The 12,480-nt window shown below is 40.8% G+C and overlaps 1 protein-coding gene across 1 annotated transcript in view; it reads left to right on the top strand.

Annotated features, from left to right (window-relative positions):
• The first annotated feature begins 2,385 nt into the window (after positions 1-2,385).
• The window catches only part of ATP6V0E1 (ATPase H+ transporting V0 subunit e1), a 29,938-nt gene continuing 19,843 nt past the window's right edge, over positions 2,386-12,480 (top strand). The window contains exons 1-2 of the mRNA XM_082726100.1: positions 2,386-2,610; positions 8,238-8,285. Coding sequence (XP_082582226.1) covers positions 2,507-2,610; positions 8,238-8,285 — 152 coding nt within the window. The 5' untranslated portion in view covers positions 2,386-2,506. The remainder of the gene's footprint in view (positions 2,611-8,237; positions 8,286-12,480) is intronic.

Here is a 12,480-nt window from a genome sequence, read left to right as displayed (position 1 = left end):
ACACCTGTTCACACATTTAAAAATTATTATGGACCCAAAATCTTACTTTTATATGGGTTATATTGATCATATAATTTACCATATTATAAATTAGAACAATTTAACATTTATTTTAGATTCATTTTTAAAAAATACACCTATATAAGTTAACAGAAATAACATTTTTTATGGAAAATAACTCTTTTCCATGTCCAAATTTAAAAATGTAGTGGGAAGAATGACATTCTGCTACATTTTTGCAAAATTCCTTAATGTCTGGCTTAATAGAAGATAAATTGATTCTTTTTTCTTAATTTTTTATGTTTTTATTAACATATAATGTATTATTAGCCCCAAGGGTACAGGTCTGTGAATCACCAGGTTTATACACTTCATAGCACATACCTTCCCCAGTGTCCATAACCCTACCCCCCTTTTCCCGGCAACCCTCAGTTTGTTTTGTGAAATTAAGAGTCTCTTATGGTTAAGACAAATGGATTCATAATAATGCTTCTGCATTCAATCTGTTGCCACAGATCAGGGAAAGCATAGGAAGAAAATACAGCTTTACACAGATTGGTAGTTAGAACAGAGAGGCCCTTACAGACCTGCTGGGAGAGTCCCAGGGACTCCCCTGGAGTCCTTGAGCATACTGACATTTCCTGAAGTGGACTTTTTTTTTTTTTTTTAAGATTTTATTTATTTGACAGAGATCACAGGTAGGCAGAGAGGCAAGCAGAGAGAGAGGAGGCCTCAAGCAGGCTCCCTGCTGAGCAGAGAGCCCAACTCGGGGCTTGATCCCAGGACCCTGGGATCATGACCTGAGTCGAAGGCAAAGGCTTTAACCCACTGAGCCACCCAGGCGCCCCTCCTGAAGTGGACTTTAAGTGCCTTGAAAGCAGAGAATATTTCTTCATTTGGTGGGTTACTGAATCTTAGGTCCTGGCCTTGGACACCAGTTTTTATTTGGAATGTGTGATAAAATAGATTGACTGATAGAGGGAGCTGTTGGCCAGTACTAGCCCACAACTATAATACCAAGATAGGGAACTTTCTCATTTCAGAGAGGATGAAACAGATTTATACAAAACTGATGTATGAATGACCACATCCCTGTGCTCCCCAACACTTGGTTTTTAAAGAAGATGCGAAGAAGGTGATGCAAAGACTAGACTTATTGGGGTTACTTAAAAGTAAATATTTGCCTTTATTTAAGAGATAGGAAAAAATCTATAATAGCTAAAGCTATAAATGGGAGCAACTCAAATATCCATCTTCAGATGGGAATGTAGAAACAAAATATGGCATACACATACAGTAGAATGTCATTCAACATTAAGAAGGAAAGAAATGCTGACACATGCTACAACATGGATCAAGCCTGAGGATATTATGCTAAGTGAATCAAGGCAGTCACAAAAAGAAAAATATTGTATGATTCCACTTATATCCGGTGTCTAGAGTAGTCAAACTTGACAGGAGGTTAGGGCTAGGGGAAGGGAGAATAGGGAGTTGTTTCATGGGTATGAAAAAGTTCTGGGGGCACCTGGGTGGCTCAGTGGGTTAAAGCCTCTGCTTTCAGCTCAGGTCATAATCCTGGGGTCTTGGGATCAAGCCCCACATCGGGCTCTCTGCTTGGCAGGGAGCCTGCTTCCTCCTCTCTCTCTGCCTGCCTCTCTGCCTGCTTGTGGTCTCTATCTGTCAAATAAATAAATAAAATCTTTAAAAAAAAAAAAAGTTCTGGAGATTGGGTACACAACAATGTGAATGTACTTAAAGCTACAGGCCTTTACACTTCATGGCTAAGATGGCCATGATATTTTTTTTTACCACAATTAAAAACAAATTAAGAAAAAACTAAGAGAAAGGAGTAGACTTTTTCCTCTTAGTTCGGGGCTGACTTCCCCTTTCTTAATTACGCATTTTGGTTACAGGTGTTTATTGAGCACATTCTATATATAGACTTCTGAGGAACATGGACCAGTTAAACAGTGCCCGTCGTCAAGGAGTTTGCCTCCAGCGGAGGGTTGGTTAAGGTGAACGGCCACAAGAGACACACTAACATAATGAACTAGGTCTTGGAGAAGGCAGCGCTCGCACTGGAACTTAAAGACAGTAGACTTTCTGCTTAGGCTGCTTTGGGGGAGCAGTATGAACACAAAGATAACCATCTAGTTTCCTATATTACTGGCCAGGTGACAGTTTGGAATTCTGTTTGAAGAATTGGTACAGGTGTTTAAGGTTATTGGTCCAACTTCCCATTTAATCCAGGGAATTCATTCTGCTTAAGGAAGAAAAAAATCAGGAGGTAACTCGAAGGACACATGCATATTGCTCAGAAACTATGGTCCATACGTAAAGTACACGGGATTCCTGGAGGGGCGAAGGGGCTGGGTCTTGCGCGCGGGTCACGTGGGGCGCGGGAGGCGGGTCTTTGCGCGCGCTGGTCACGCGGCCTGGTGTTGACACTTCCGGGTGGGACCAAAGTGAGGCGGCTGGGCAGGGGCTGGTAGCTCCGGCGGCAACCATGGCGTATAACGGCCTCACTGTGCCTCTCATCGTGATGAGCGTGTTCTGGGGCTTCGTCGGCTTCTGCGTGCCCTGGTTTATCCCTAAGGGTCCCAACCGGGGGTAAGTACGCCAGGTCCGCCTTGGGAGGAACGCGCAGTGGGGACCGGCCGGGCCGAGCGGGGGAGGGGGGCGACCTGCACCGGTCGCAGACCTTGCGGGGCCGCCCCAGACTCCAGAGTCAGGCCCGAACTCCTGCAGTTCCCCGACTTCTTACCGCGGCTGCTTCAGGGTTCCCTGATCCGAGGGTGAGGAGAGTGACTCCCGACGAACCCTCCTTGGGACGGGGTTACGGGAGATTTTTTTTTCTCGTCACGGGGCCTGTCTGGGGAGGGTGCATCAGAAATGGGTTTATACCGACTCCGGGAGAAGTTGTGGTTTGCCCCTGGACGACTTTCGCCCCTTTAGCCCTGCCCTCCACTCAGATGAGGCCTGTACTTTAAAGGATCAAATAAAACAGATTGCCCTCTTTGCCTCACATGCTGTCGCCGTTGCACAGGACACAAGCTTGTGTAGCAGCGTGGAGCCTAGGCCTTGCCTCTAGTGGGCCCCAGGTAATGAGGGCCTGATCTAAAGCGAGATTAGTGACCAAAGAGCAGGAGGTATTGTTTAGAAACCCCTGCGTCATACCTTTTGGAGGGCGCTCCTGCGCTTGTGTGTGAGTGTACCAACTTCTCAGAATGATTGACTAAGACTTTTCCCTTGGACTTTTTTGTTAAATAGAGCTTTTTCTATTTTGTAAGTAAATTTTTTTTTATTTTATTTTTTTTTTTTTTTGTGGTAGCATGAGATAGAGCCTTGTCTTCAAAGGAGCTTTGGAACACCCTCTTTCTGGTTCCTCTTTTACCTTTTAGTCATTTTTTTCTTAGCCCAAGATATTTGGAATGAAACTTGGGCTGAAGTCAGAGCTTGGCTAAAGCACCATCTTTTGCTTTATTCTTTGAAACAAATTGATGGCTTTCCAGTGCTTTGCATGCATAGCAGGCAGTCAGTAAATACCTGTTGAGTGGATAATTGATAATTCTACAGCCTTTATTAAGGGAAAGAAAATGCTGTTACTTCCTTAATATTTTGTGACCCAAACTCCTTTTGCTGTCTGCAATAAACTTGTGGTAGACTTGGTACTCCTATCTAACTTGAAAGTAAATCACAGTGTGTTTAAAAAAGAAAAATGGTAGACAAATTTCTATCATTTGGTTGTATTGGGTTTCCTCTCCCTCCTTCACTTCCCCCAAAAACATCAGTTATGGAGGGTCATCTCTCCAGACTATAATAGATGATGCAGAGTGTTGGAATTTTAGGGTTATTAAAACAATTTGTGTTAACCAAATTTAATTTCTTAGTCTTGTTTCTCTTACTGGAGTTAGAGAACAACAAAATAGTTTGTTGTGTTTTTGTCTTCAACTATTTCATTACCCTACTGTGTGTCTTTCCAGTCCAAGTACTCAGAAAAGCGTTTATTAATATGCTTGTAACATTGACCACTCCTTTCTTAAAAGACCCCCATTTGGGACCCATCATTCCCAGCCCTGTTGGGGCTTGGTGCCACTGCTGTTATCCAGGGTAATGAAATGTCTCCAATAGTACATGGACTACTCAGTTTCCAGCTCTAGTGTCATGGTTCAGGTTTGACCTGCTACTGATACCTTATCTGAGTCTAATTCACAGCCTCCACCCCAATCCTTATATTTCCTGCTCTTGGCAGGATTGAGCAGTTCTGAAAACACAAAGTGTCCACTAGGAGTTACTGTATTACACTTTGAGAAACACTGCTCCTAGCTGGATGATCCTTATGACCTTGGACAGTTAACTTTTCAGTGTTCCCATTTCCTCATTGTAAGATGGAAGGAAATAGTAGTCTTGAATTAGTAGTAGTTCCCCTTTAACTCCTGAAAGCCTACGTGATGATTTTTTAATACACGAAGGAGCTTCAAGGGTAGGTGAATTTTTAATCAGAGCATTTGTGATTTGAAAGATTAAAAACATCTTTACTAAGGAGGTAAAAGTACTATGTGGCAAGGGAAGAAGAGAGACTTTGATATTAAATCCTTTTCCCTGAAAGACCCACGTGATGTGGTTTTGGAATATAGGTGAGATTCGGTGGGGTCTGGAACGGATGGCCAAGAAAGAATAGTTGAGACATCATCTGTGTAAAAAGGAGAGCGCGGGGACCAGACTGGGCTGGAAAAACTGCTGCCTGAAGGTTATGAGGGGTGGCAGATTATATACTAGAAAATCAGGGGAGATAAGGATAAGGGTGATTTCAAAAGAACTTTCATATGCTAAAGATGACCGGGAGGTACCTGGTGCCTTGCCATTGTCTAGTTAAGGTGGTTCTTCCCCCCCCCAACCCCCACCCCAGCAAGGCATTACTTTGAAGATCTTGGGGAGCTTCCTGGAAGAACGTCACACAAACCCCACCCACTGGGGGGGTGGAGCGGGAAGGCTGCTGGGTGTCAGCCCAAGCTTTGTCCTCAGCTAGCCTTCTACTCCCACATCACACTCACAGCAGAATGCAGAAAAATCTCTAACTTAAAGCAAACTCCTTGCTCTCATTTTTTTCTGCAACATAAAATGGGTCAAATAAAAAGAAGTTGGTGTTTGGAATCAGACCGTTCGTGTTTTTCATGATTTCCTAAACAGGTGCTCTAAAACCCTCCCTTTTTTCACGGTGGCTCCTTTAGCAGGTAGATGTGGAGAAGGGGTGGAGCTAGCTCACAGGGAGTTCAGTGAGCTCCGATTTTTTTCAAGCCTACGGAAAGGCAGAAAGAGTAGTAATGTTGTATTCCACCGCTGAGATACAATAATTGTTAACATACTCATATTTGCTTTGTATCTCTGAATGTGTGTGTATGTGTGTAAACACACACATATATTTTTCCTAAATTGAAAGTGAATTGCATTTATTATGATGACACTTCATCTCAGACACTTCAGCATGCAACCACTAAACGGCATATTTGGAGAGGATATTTTATTTATTTTTGTTTAGGTTTATTTATTTATTTAAGTAATCTCTGTCTCTAGTATGGGTCTTGAACTCAGGACCCTGGAGATCAAGAGTCCTGCGCTCTTTCGACTTGGCCAGCCAGGCTGGAGGTGATGTTTTAATGAGGAGCTTTTGATAGAAAAGTAGTAAGCCGGTAAACACAGTAGAGCCTCAGCAGTTTGAGGTCTCTGAGATGGTCTTTGCGGAAGACAGAAGACACAGGGATTCCAGGTTGAGGCAGAGGAATGAAGGAAAATGAGCAAAAGCTTGGAATGGAGAGGAGTAAACTTGATGTGTTTGGGGGGACATTGAGGCCTCCTGCTTTTGGGAGTGGAAGGTTTCTGTCCGAAAGTGGACAGTGGTGAGGATGAGTGAGAAGCTGGTCCTGACTGTGTAGCTCTTCAGAAATCAAACATTTTTGTTACGTGGCTGTCAACATTTTGTAGCACAAATTCCGGCGCATACTCATTCATGTATTACAAGCATAATGTATAAGTTAGGTATTTCAAAGCGTGTGCCTTCACAGCATATCCAGAATCTGACCAGTTCTCACTACTTCTGCTGCTACCAGCCTGGTTGGTGGATTATTGCAGTTCCCCCCACCTCAAACTGGTTTCTCAACTTTTCCCTTCGCCTCTCTTCCCCCAGTTTGTTTCTGCTCTGCAGAGAGGTAGGTTCTCATAAAATCTGAATCAGATTTTGTCAGTCCTGTGCTCAGATCCCTCCAAATAGCTTCCCTTTTCCTTTAGAGGCTACCAAGACACTGCCCTTAATCCTCATGAGTGTCAGAAATGGCCAAACTACAGTTAAACTATTTTAATGGTGTTTCTAGTTCTTGTCTATATTCTCCCTTTTGCTGACCTCTCTCCCCTCACTCTGCTCAGCAACAGGGGACTCTGTCCTCTTTTAACTCCTGGTACCATAGCACCTTTGCATTTGTTCTTCCCTCGTCTGGAATACTCCCTCACCTTCAGGTCTGGACTCTCTTGCCACGTCCTCAGCAGGCCTTTTCCTGACTGCCCTTTTCAAAATTGCAAGCACACTGAGGCACCTGGGTGGCTCAGTGGGTTAAGCCTTAGCCTTCCGCTCAGGTCATGATCTCAGGGTCCTGGGGTCAAGCCCCACATAGGGCTCTCTGCTCGGCAGGGAGCCTGCCCCCCCCCCCTTTGCCTGCTGCTCTGTCTACTTATGATCTCTCTCTCTCTCTCTCTGTCAAATAAATAAATAAATAAAATCTTTTAAAAATAAAATTGCAAGCACAGCCTCCAAACCCTGTATACCCTTACCCTTCTTTCCTGCTCTGTTTTTCTCCATTAGCACTTACTGACCACCTGGCATACTAATGATACCTATGTAAACAGTTGTTTAATGTTCATCTTGTTTGTTGTCTGTCTTCCCCCATGATCATGTAAACTTCGCCAGGGCAGGGGTTTTCATCCATTTTGTTGACTCCTTTTTCCCCAGAGCCTGGTACATACTGGACACTCCATTGAAAATCTGCTGAATGAATGAGTGGATGTGCCAGTATTGACCACAGAAAGTACATGCGCACACACAGAACTCCTAAAGCATGAATTGAAAATAAATATAAATAGGAATTCTGATATTTGCTACTTGTATTTGAGGAGATAGTCTTGCTTACTCTGTGGGGTGTGGAGACCCCTTCTTTGGAAATTACTCCTGTGAAGGATGGAGAGCATTGAAAGTTGTTCAGCTGAAGAGTGATGTGATGAAAGAATATTTTAGAAAGATGACTCTGTGATGAGTGTGGTAGAATGAAAGGGAAGGAAGAAAGTTTTGAATCTGCTAGCGTTTTGTGATTCAGGATGCAGAGGAGGAATGAACAAAATGATGACAGATTTGAGGAGTGGGTTGGATGGGTGGAAATGACAGCTTCTTCTGGGGTGTAGGATATTGGGAAGAGGAGCCTTCGGAAAGAGAAATGGGAACAGGATACCATGAATTCAGTTTTTTAAATATGTAAATTCAGCTGATCAGAGATCCAGGTTTAACTATTTTTCAGACAGGAATAGAGATGGGAAGAGGTCAACATTGAAAAGATATATAAATATATATAAATATAAATTTACATATCAATATAAAAGCATGAATATATAATATATAAATATATAATATATATTACTTACAATATATGTTATTTGTTTATAAAATATATATATATTTTTTAAGAATCATCTTGTTTTCATTTTAAGCCTATGCAGTTCTGGCATTTTTTTTTTAAGTTTGTTTATTTTTAGTAATCTCTTTTCCCAACGTGGAGCTTGAATCATGACCCTAAGATCAAGATCACATGTTTTCCCAACTGAGCCAGGTGCTCCTAGAAAGTTAAGTTTTTACAAGTATTGTGTCATTTCACTGCAGAGAAAACTACCAGATAGGTAGTTTCTTGGATGTCAAAACTGTCACTGCAGCCTTCTGTGTTCATTTGTAGATGGGTTTGGATTGGCCATCTAAGCTGAGGCCTCAGTACAGATCCCTTCAAATACAAACCTTAATTACTTGCTTAAACTTTTACTGAGTGCAGTCGTTATTTGGTGTTTGAACAGATTTAGTTCTCTTTTCTTGGTGCATAGACCTTGCCAGTTTGTAATTTGGGAAGGAGACTTAAACCAATCTGACAGTGCCTTCCTGGTTTTCTGGTTATCTAATGATGGTTTTGTTTTGTTTTGTTTTGTTTTAGAGTTATCATCACCATGCTGGTAACCTGTTCAGTTTGCTGCTATCTCTTGTAAGTATGTTTCTCTTGTAAGTCGTTTTTTCCCCAAGATGATAGGAAATTACTCTTGGTATTTATAATGTGTGTGATTGAAAAATAAATTCATGGAACATGACTGTTGTGAAACTTTACAGTTTTGTATCATGGGAGCTTGTCCTTTATGTAACATCTAGAAATAGTATCCTAAGATGGAAAAGAGCACACTTTCTTTCTGTTCAGTACATTTACATAAAAACTGTACAGATGCTCTCTTATTCTGGCAATACATGTGTAAATTATTTGGCACAAATTTAAACCTTATAATTAGCTGGAAATTCCCCTTGTACTACTTTTATATTTTACTATTGTGAAGAATTTAGGCATACTCATTTCATTTAAATATCACTATGAAGCCAGTAAAGCCATTCTTTATTATGACTTTTGGTTTTTGGATGAATAGAAGGTGAGCTAGAATTGCAGTAAGCAAAGACAATTTTTTAACAATCATATGCTATATCAGTATATGATAATTCACACATTTAAATAGATGATACAGTTCGTGCAGACTGTTGGTTGAAAACGATTTTAAGATATATAAGTTAATTCATCAACATATGTTTTTGGAAAACCATTCTTAATCCTTTTGATTGTTAAAAATGGCAGAAGTGGACTTGAACTATTATAAAGGTTTCCAGTTCTTATCTACATTCTCCCCTTTCCTGAAGAATGGAACAAGTCAAGCCCCAGAAATAAACTGAGTATTAATCTGTTTGTGGATAGAATGGCCACTTCAAAGTTCTCAAAGGTTTTGGGGGCCTGGGTGGCTCAGTGGGTTAAAGCCTCTGCCTTTGGCTCAGGTCATGATCCCAGGGTCCTGGGATAGAGCCCTGCATCGGGCGCTCTGCTTGGCAGGGAGCCTGCTTCCTCCCTCTCTCTCTGCCTGTCTCTCGGCCTACTTGTGATCTCTGTCAAATAAATAAATAAAATCTTAAAAAAAAAAAAAAGTACTCAAAGGTCTTAAGGTTTCTTTTCTTTCTTTCTTTCTTTTTTTTTTAGTTGAGATTTTGCATACCATAAAATTTCATCCTTTTATGAATTTCCTTTTAGAGTTTAGAACCAGTGGTTCTCTTTTCTTGAAGAGAGCTGTGTAGCTTCCCAAGACCTCTTTATATGGAAAGGGTTGGTGTTGGCCAAGCTTTTGTTTAGTGCCCACATGACCTAGGAAACAGCAGTTTTAATCATGTGATGAAAGGCCATGGCGCTTTGTGACTGTGAATCTGAATTTCTTATATCCTAGAGCTTTTGCACTAAGATTTTTCAAAGAGGTTTGTGGGGACAAAATTCTAGTTGTTGGCATAGATCAAAATCTGCCTCTGTCAAAAATTTATCACCGTGAATTTTAGGTAGCTTGAAGTGTTTAAAGCTGAATCATAAGGCATTGTAGAAATTTTGCTAAATGATGATGGTGGTGTTTGACTGCCTCAACACTAGGGCTTAGATGATAAGACTTTCTGTAGTTGGCTTGTTTACTCTGTTTTTTCTAGTTAGAAGGGTAACTTTTTCAGGTGATACAGCTCAGCTTCCAGAGTGGAAATCAGACAGGTAGCATATGGAGAGAATTCTGCTAGCTGTGTTTAGCTTTACAGAGTAAAGGAGAAGTACATACATCATCAAGAATTTCACATTTTTAAAAAATATTTTATTTATTTATTTAACAGAGAGAGAGAGAGAGATCAAAAGTAGGCAGAGAGGCAGGCATAAAGGGGGAAGCACACGGGGCTTGATCCCAGGACCCTGAGACCATGACCTGAGGAGGCTTTAACCCACTGAGCTAGCTACCCAGGCACCCCAAGAATTTTGCATTTTAATAAGGGTGATTGAGCTTCAGTCTGTTCCACTGAATCTCTTGTAGAAATCCCAAGAAGGGAGCTCTTTTTCAGTCCAGGAGCCAAGGAGTGATCCTGTGATCGAAAAGGCCTTTGTTTTGATTTCTTTGAAGCTCTCTTCTGCCTGATAAGCAAGGTTGGTGGTAGGGTCTTAAAAATGGAAAATTACCACATAGAAGAATGACTGGAGATTAAGAAGATGGGGCAGAAACATTTTGTGACTTTCTGGTCCTCCACTGTCTTTGAAATTTGCTTAATTTGTGTAATACTTTCTTTAAGACAAACAAGAAACCTTTCCAGTTAGTCCCATGCTTCTTATTTTCATTTTCAGGTGTAAAATGAATAACTGGACATGGCTAGAAATTATACCTCTGAGTCTTAGTGACTCAGTTGAGACGTATCTGGACACTGTCTAGATTTTTTTCCTTTGTCCCACACATGCTGGTAACTTCTCTGTTTACAGTGGATTAGTACTGTCATCAGTGTATTAATAAGGATAGCACACAGTGTACCAACATTAAATGTTTCTGGAGGCCGTCATATGGGGAAATGTGCTGTGTAGTATAGACTTTATGAAGTTGGTTTTTTTTCTTTTGTTTCTTTTTCTTGAAACCTGATCATATATCCTATTTAGCAAAAAGTCCGCCTGGAACATGGGTGGATTAAATTGAATTCAAATCCCAAAGACTTCTTTCCACAAAGGGATGGAATTCTGTCCCTTTGTCATAGATTTGAAATTCAAACAAAACTTCACTGTTTGGCGTTAGTATTATTTTTTTGAAAATACCTCTTGAAATAAATCACACCCTATGAGGAAGTGGTGATGCAACATGGGGGCTTAAGTGGGTAGGAGAAGAATAAATGAAACAAGATGGGATTGGGAGGGAGACAAACCATAAGTGACTCTTAATCTCACAAAACAAACTGAGGGTTGCTGGGGGGAGAGGGGTTGGGAGAAGGGGGGTGGGGTTATGGACATTGGGGAGGGTATGTGCTTTGGTGAGTGCTGTGAAGTGTGTAAACCTGGCAATTCACAGACCTGTACCCTGGGGATAAAAATATATGTTTATAAAAAATTAAAAATTAAAAAAAGAAGAAAAAAAATATTAAAAAAAAAGAAGAAAGAAAGAAATCACACCTAAACTGTATTTCCTAAGCAAAATTACATTTTGAAATATATTCATGGCCTTTTAGATTGATTGCCTTCTGTTTATGGCAGTTATTTTCTCTGTCCAGTTTGTTCTGGTTTAAGATTAGATTCATGGGGCGTAACTTGTTTGAGCTCTGGAAAAAATCAGGATTTATGCCAGTCCAACCAGTTTGTGCTAACAGTTCAGCAGAGGAATGTCTGAATGTTATACATCTGGTTCCTTCTTTGAAGCACAAGGTCACTTTTGTTCCTTAACCATACAATCCTGCTAGTTACTGTTCCATACTTTGTTTTGGTCTTAGGTTAGTTTTTAATGTTGAATTATGATGCAATTTACCCAGAGTTGGAAAACTTACATCTTCAGGGTAAATTAGAAATTTAGTGCAGTGTTGTGAGGTACAGTTGCTTCTTGGAAAACATATTTTATCTTTAGCACTTGACTAGTTGTGATACAGAAGAGGAAATAATGACCAAAAGGCAGGAATCCTTGGCTCTTCTAGGCTGAATGTATGTGGCCTGATTACATTGTAGTATGGTTTTGTGAATTTTAAATTTAGATGCTGTGTATGAAAACTTGGAACAGAAAACAAGGAAAATACAAAGTAATACTATCATTCGTTGGTTAAAATAAATTATTTTAATTCAGAGAAGCATGAATAACTTAGGAGCAGTTTGCTTACGAGGCTTTTGTAGCATGTATTTTATTGAGCCTTACTAGAGTTCATTCACTCAACATATTTATTTAGAGCCTACTTTGTGCCAAGCACTGGATATATAGCAGTGAATAAATAAGACAGATGTAGTCCCCTGCCCTCTTTAGCAAGGAGAGACAGACTGTAAACAAAGCCAGACAAGCCTCAGTCACTTCCCGAAGTGGTTCCCTCATCTACTTATTACCACAGGCCCCTGTTCTGTGACCCCAGACGTCTTCCTCATTCATCTCTCCAGCCCCCTAGCTGCCCATTGAACAAAGAACTACACAGCCTATAGGAACTTGGCCCCACTTGTCCAAGCCTTGCTTTGGTCCTGGGTCTAGAGCCAGTTTGGGCACAAGACATGATCACTTCCCAAGATGTTCCACTTTGCTTTCTAACCAAGTAGCCACAAGCTGGTCAGTTTCAGGGATGCTCTTTATTATAGCTTTTTTTTTTTAACTTTCTGCTTTTGAACTTTTAAAACCTGCTCTATGCTC

This window comes from Mustela nivalis, assembly GCF_964662115.1.
Source record: "Mustela nivalis genome assembly, chromosome: 3".
Taxonomy (NCBI): Eukaryota; Metazoa; Chordata; class Mammalia; order Carnivora; family Mustelidae; genus Mustela; species Mustela nivalis.
The sequence above is the reverse complement of the archived record's forward strand: the minus strand, read 5'-3'. Positions and strand labels throughout refer to the sequence as shown.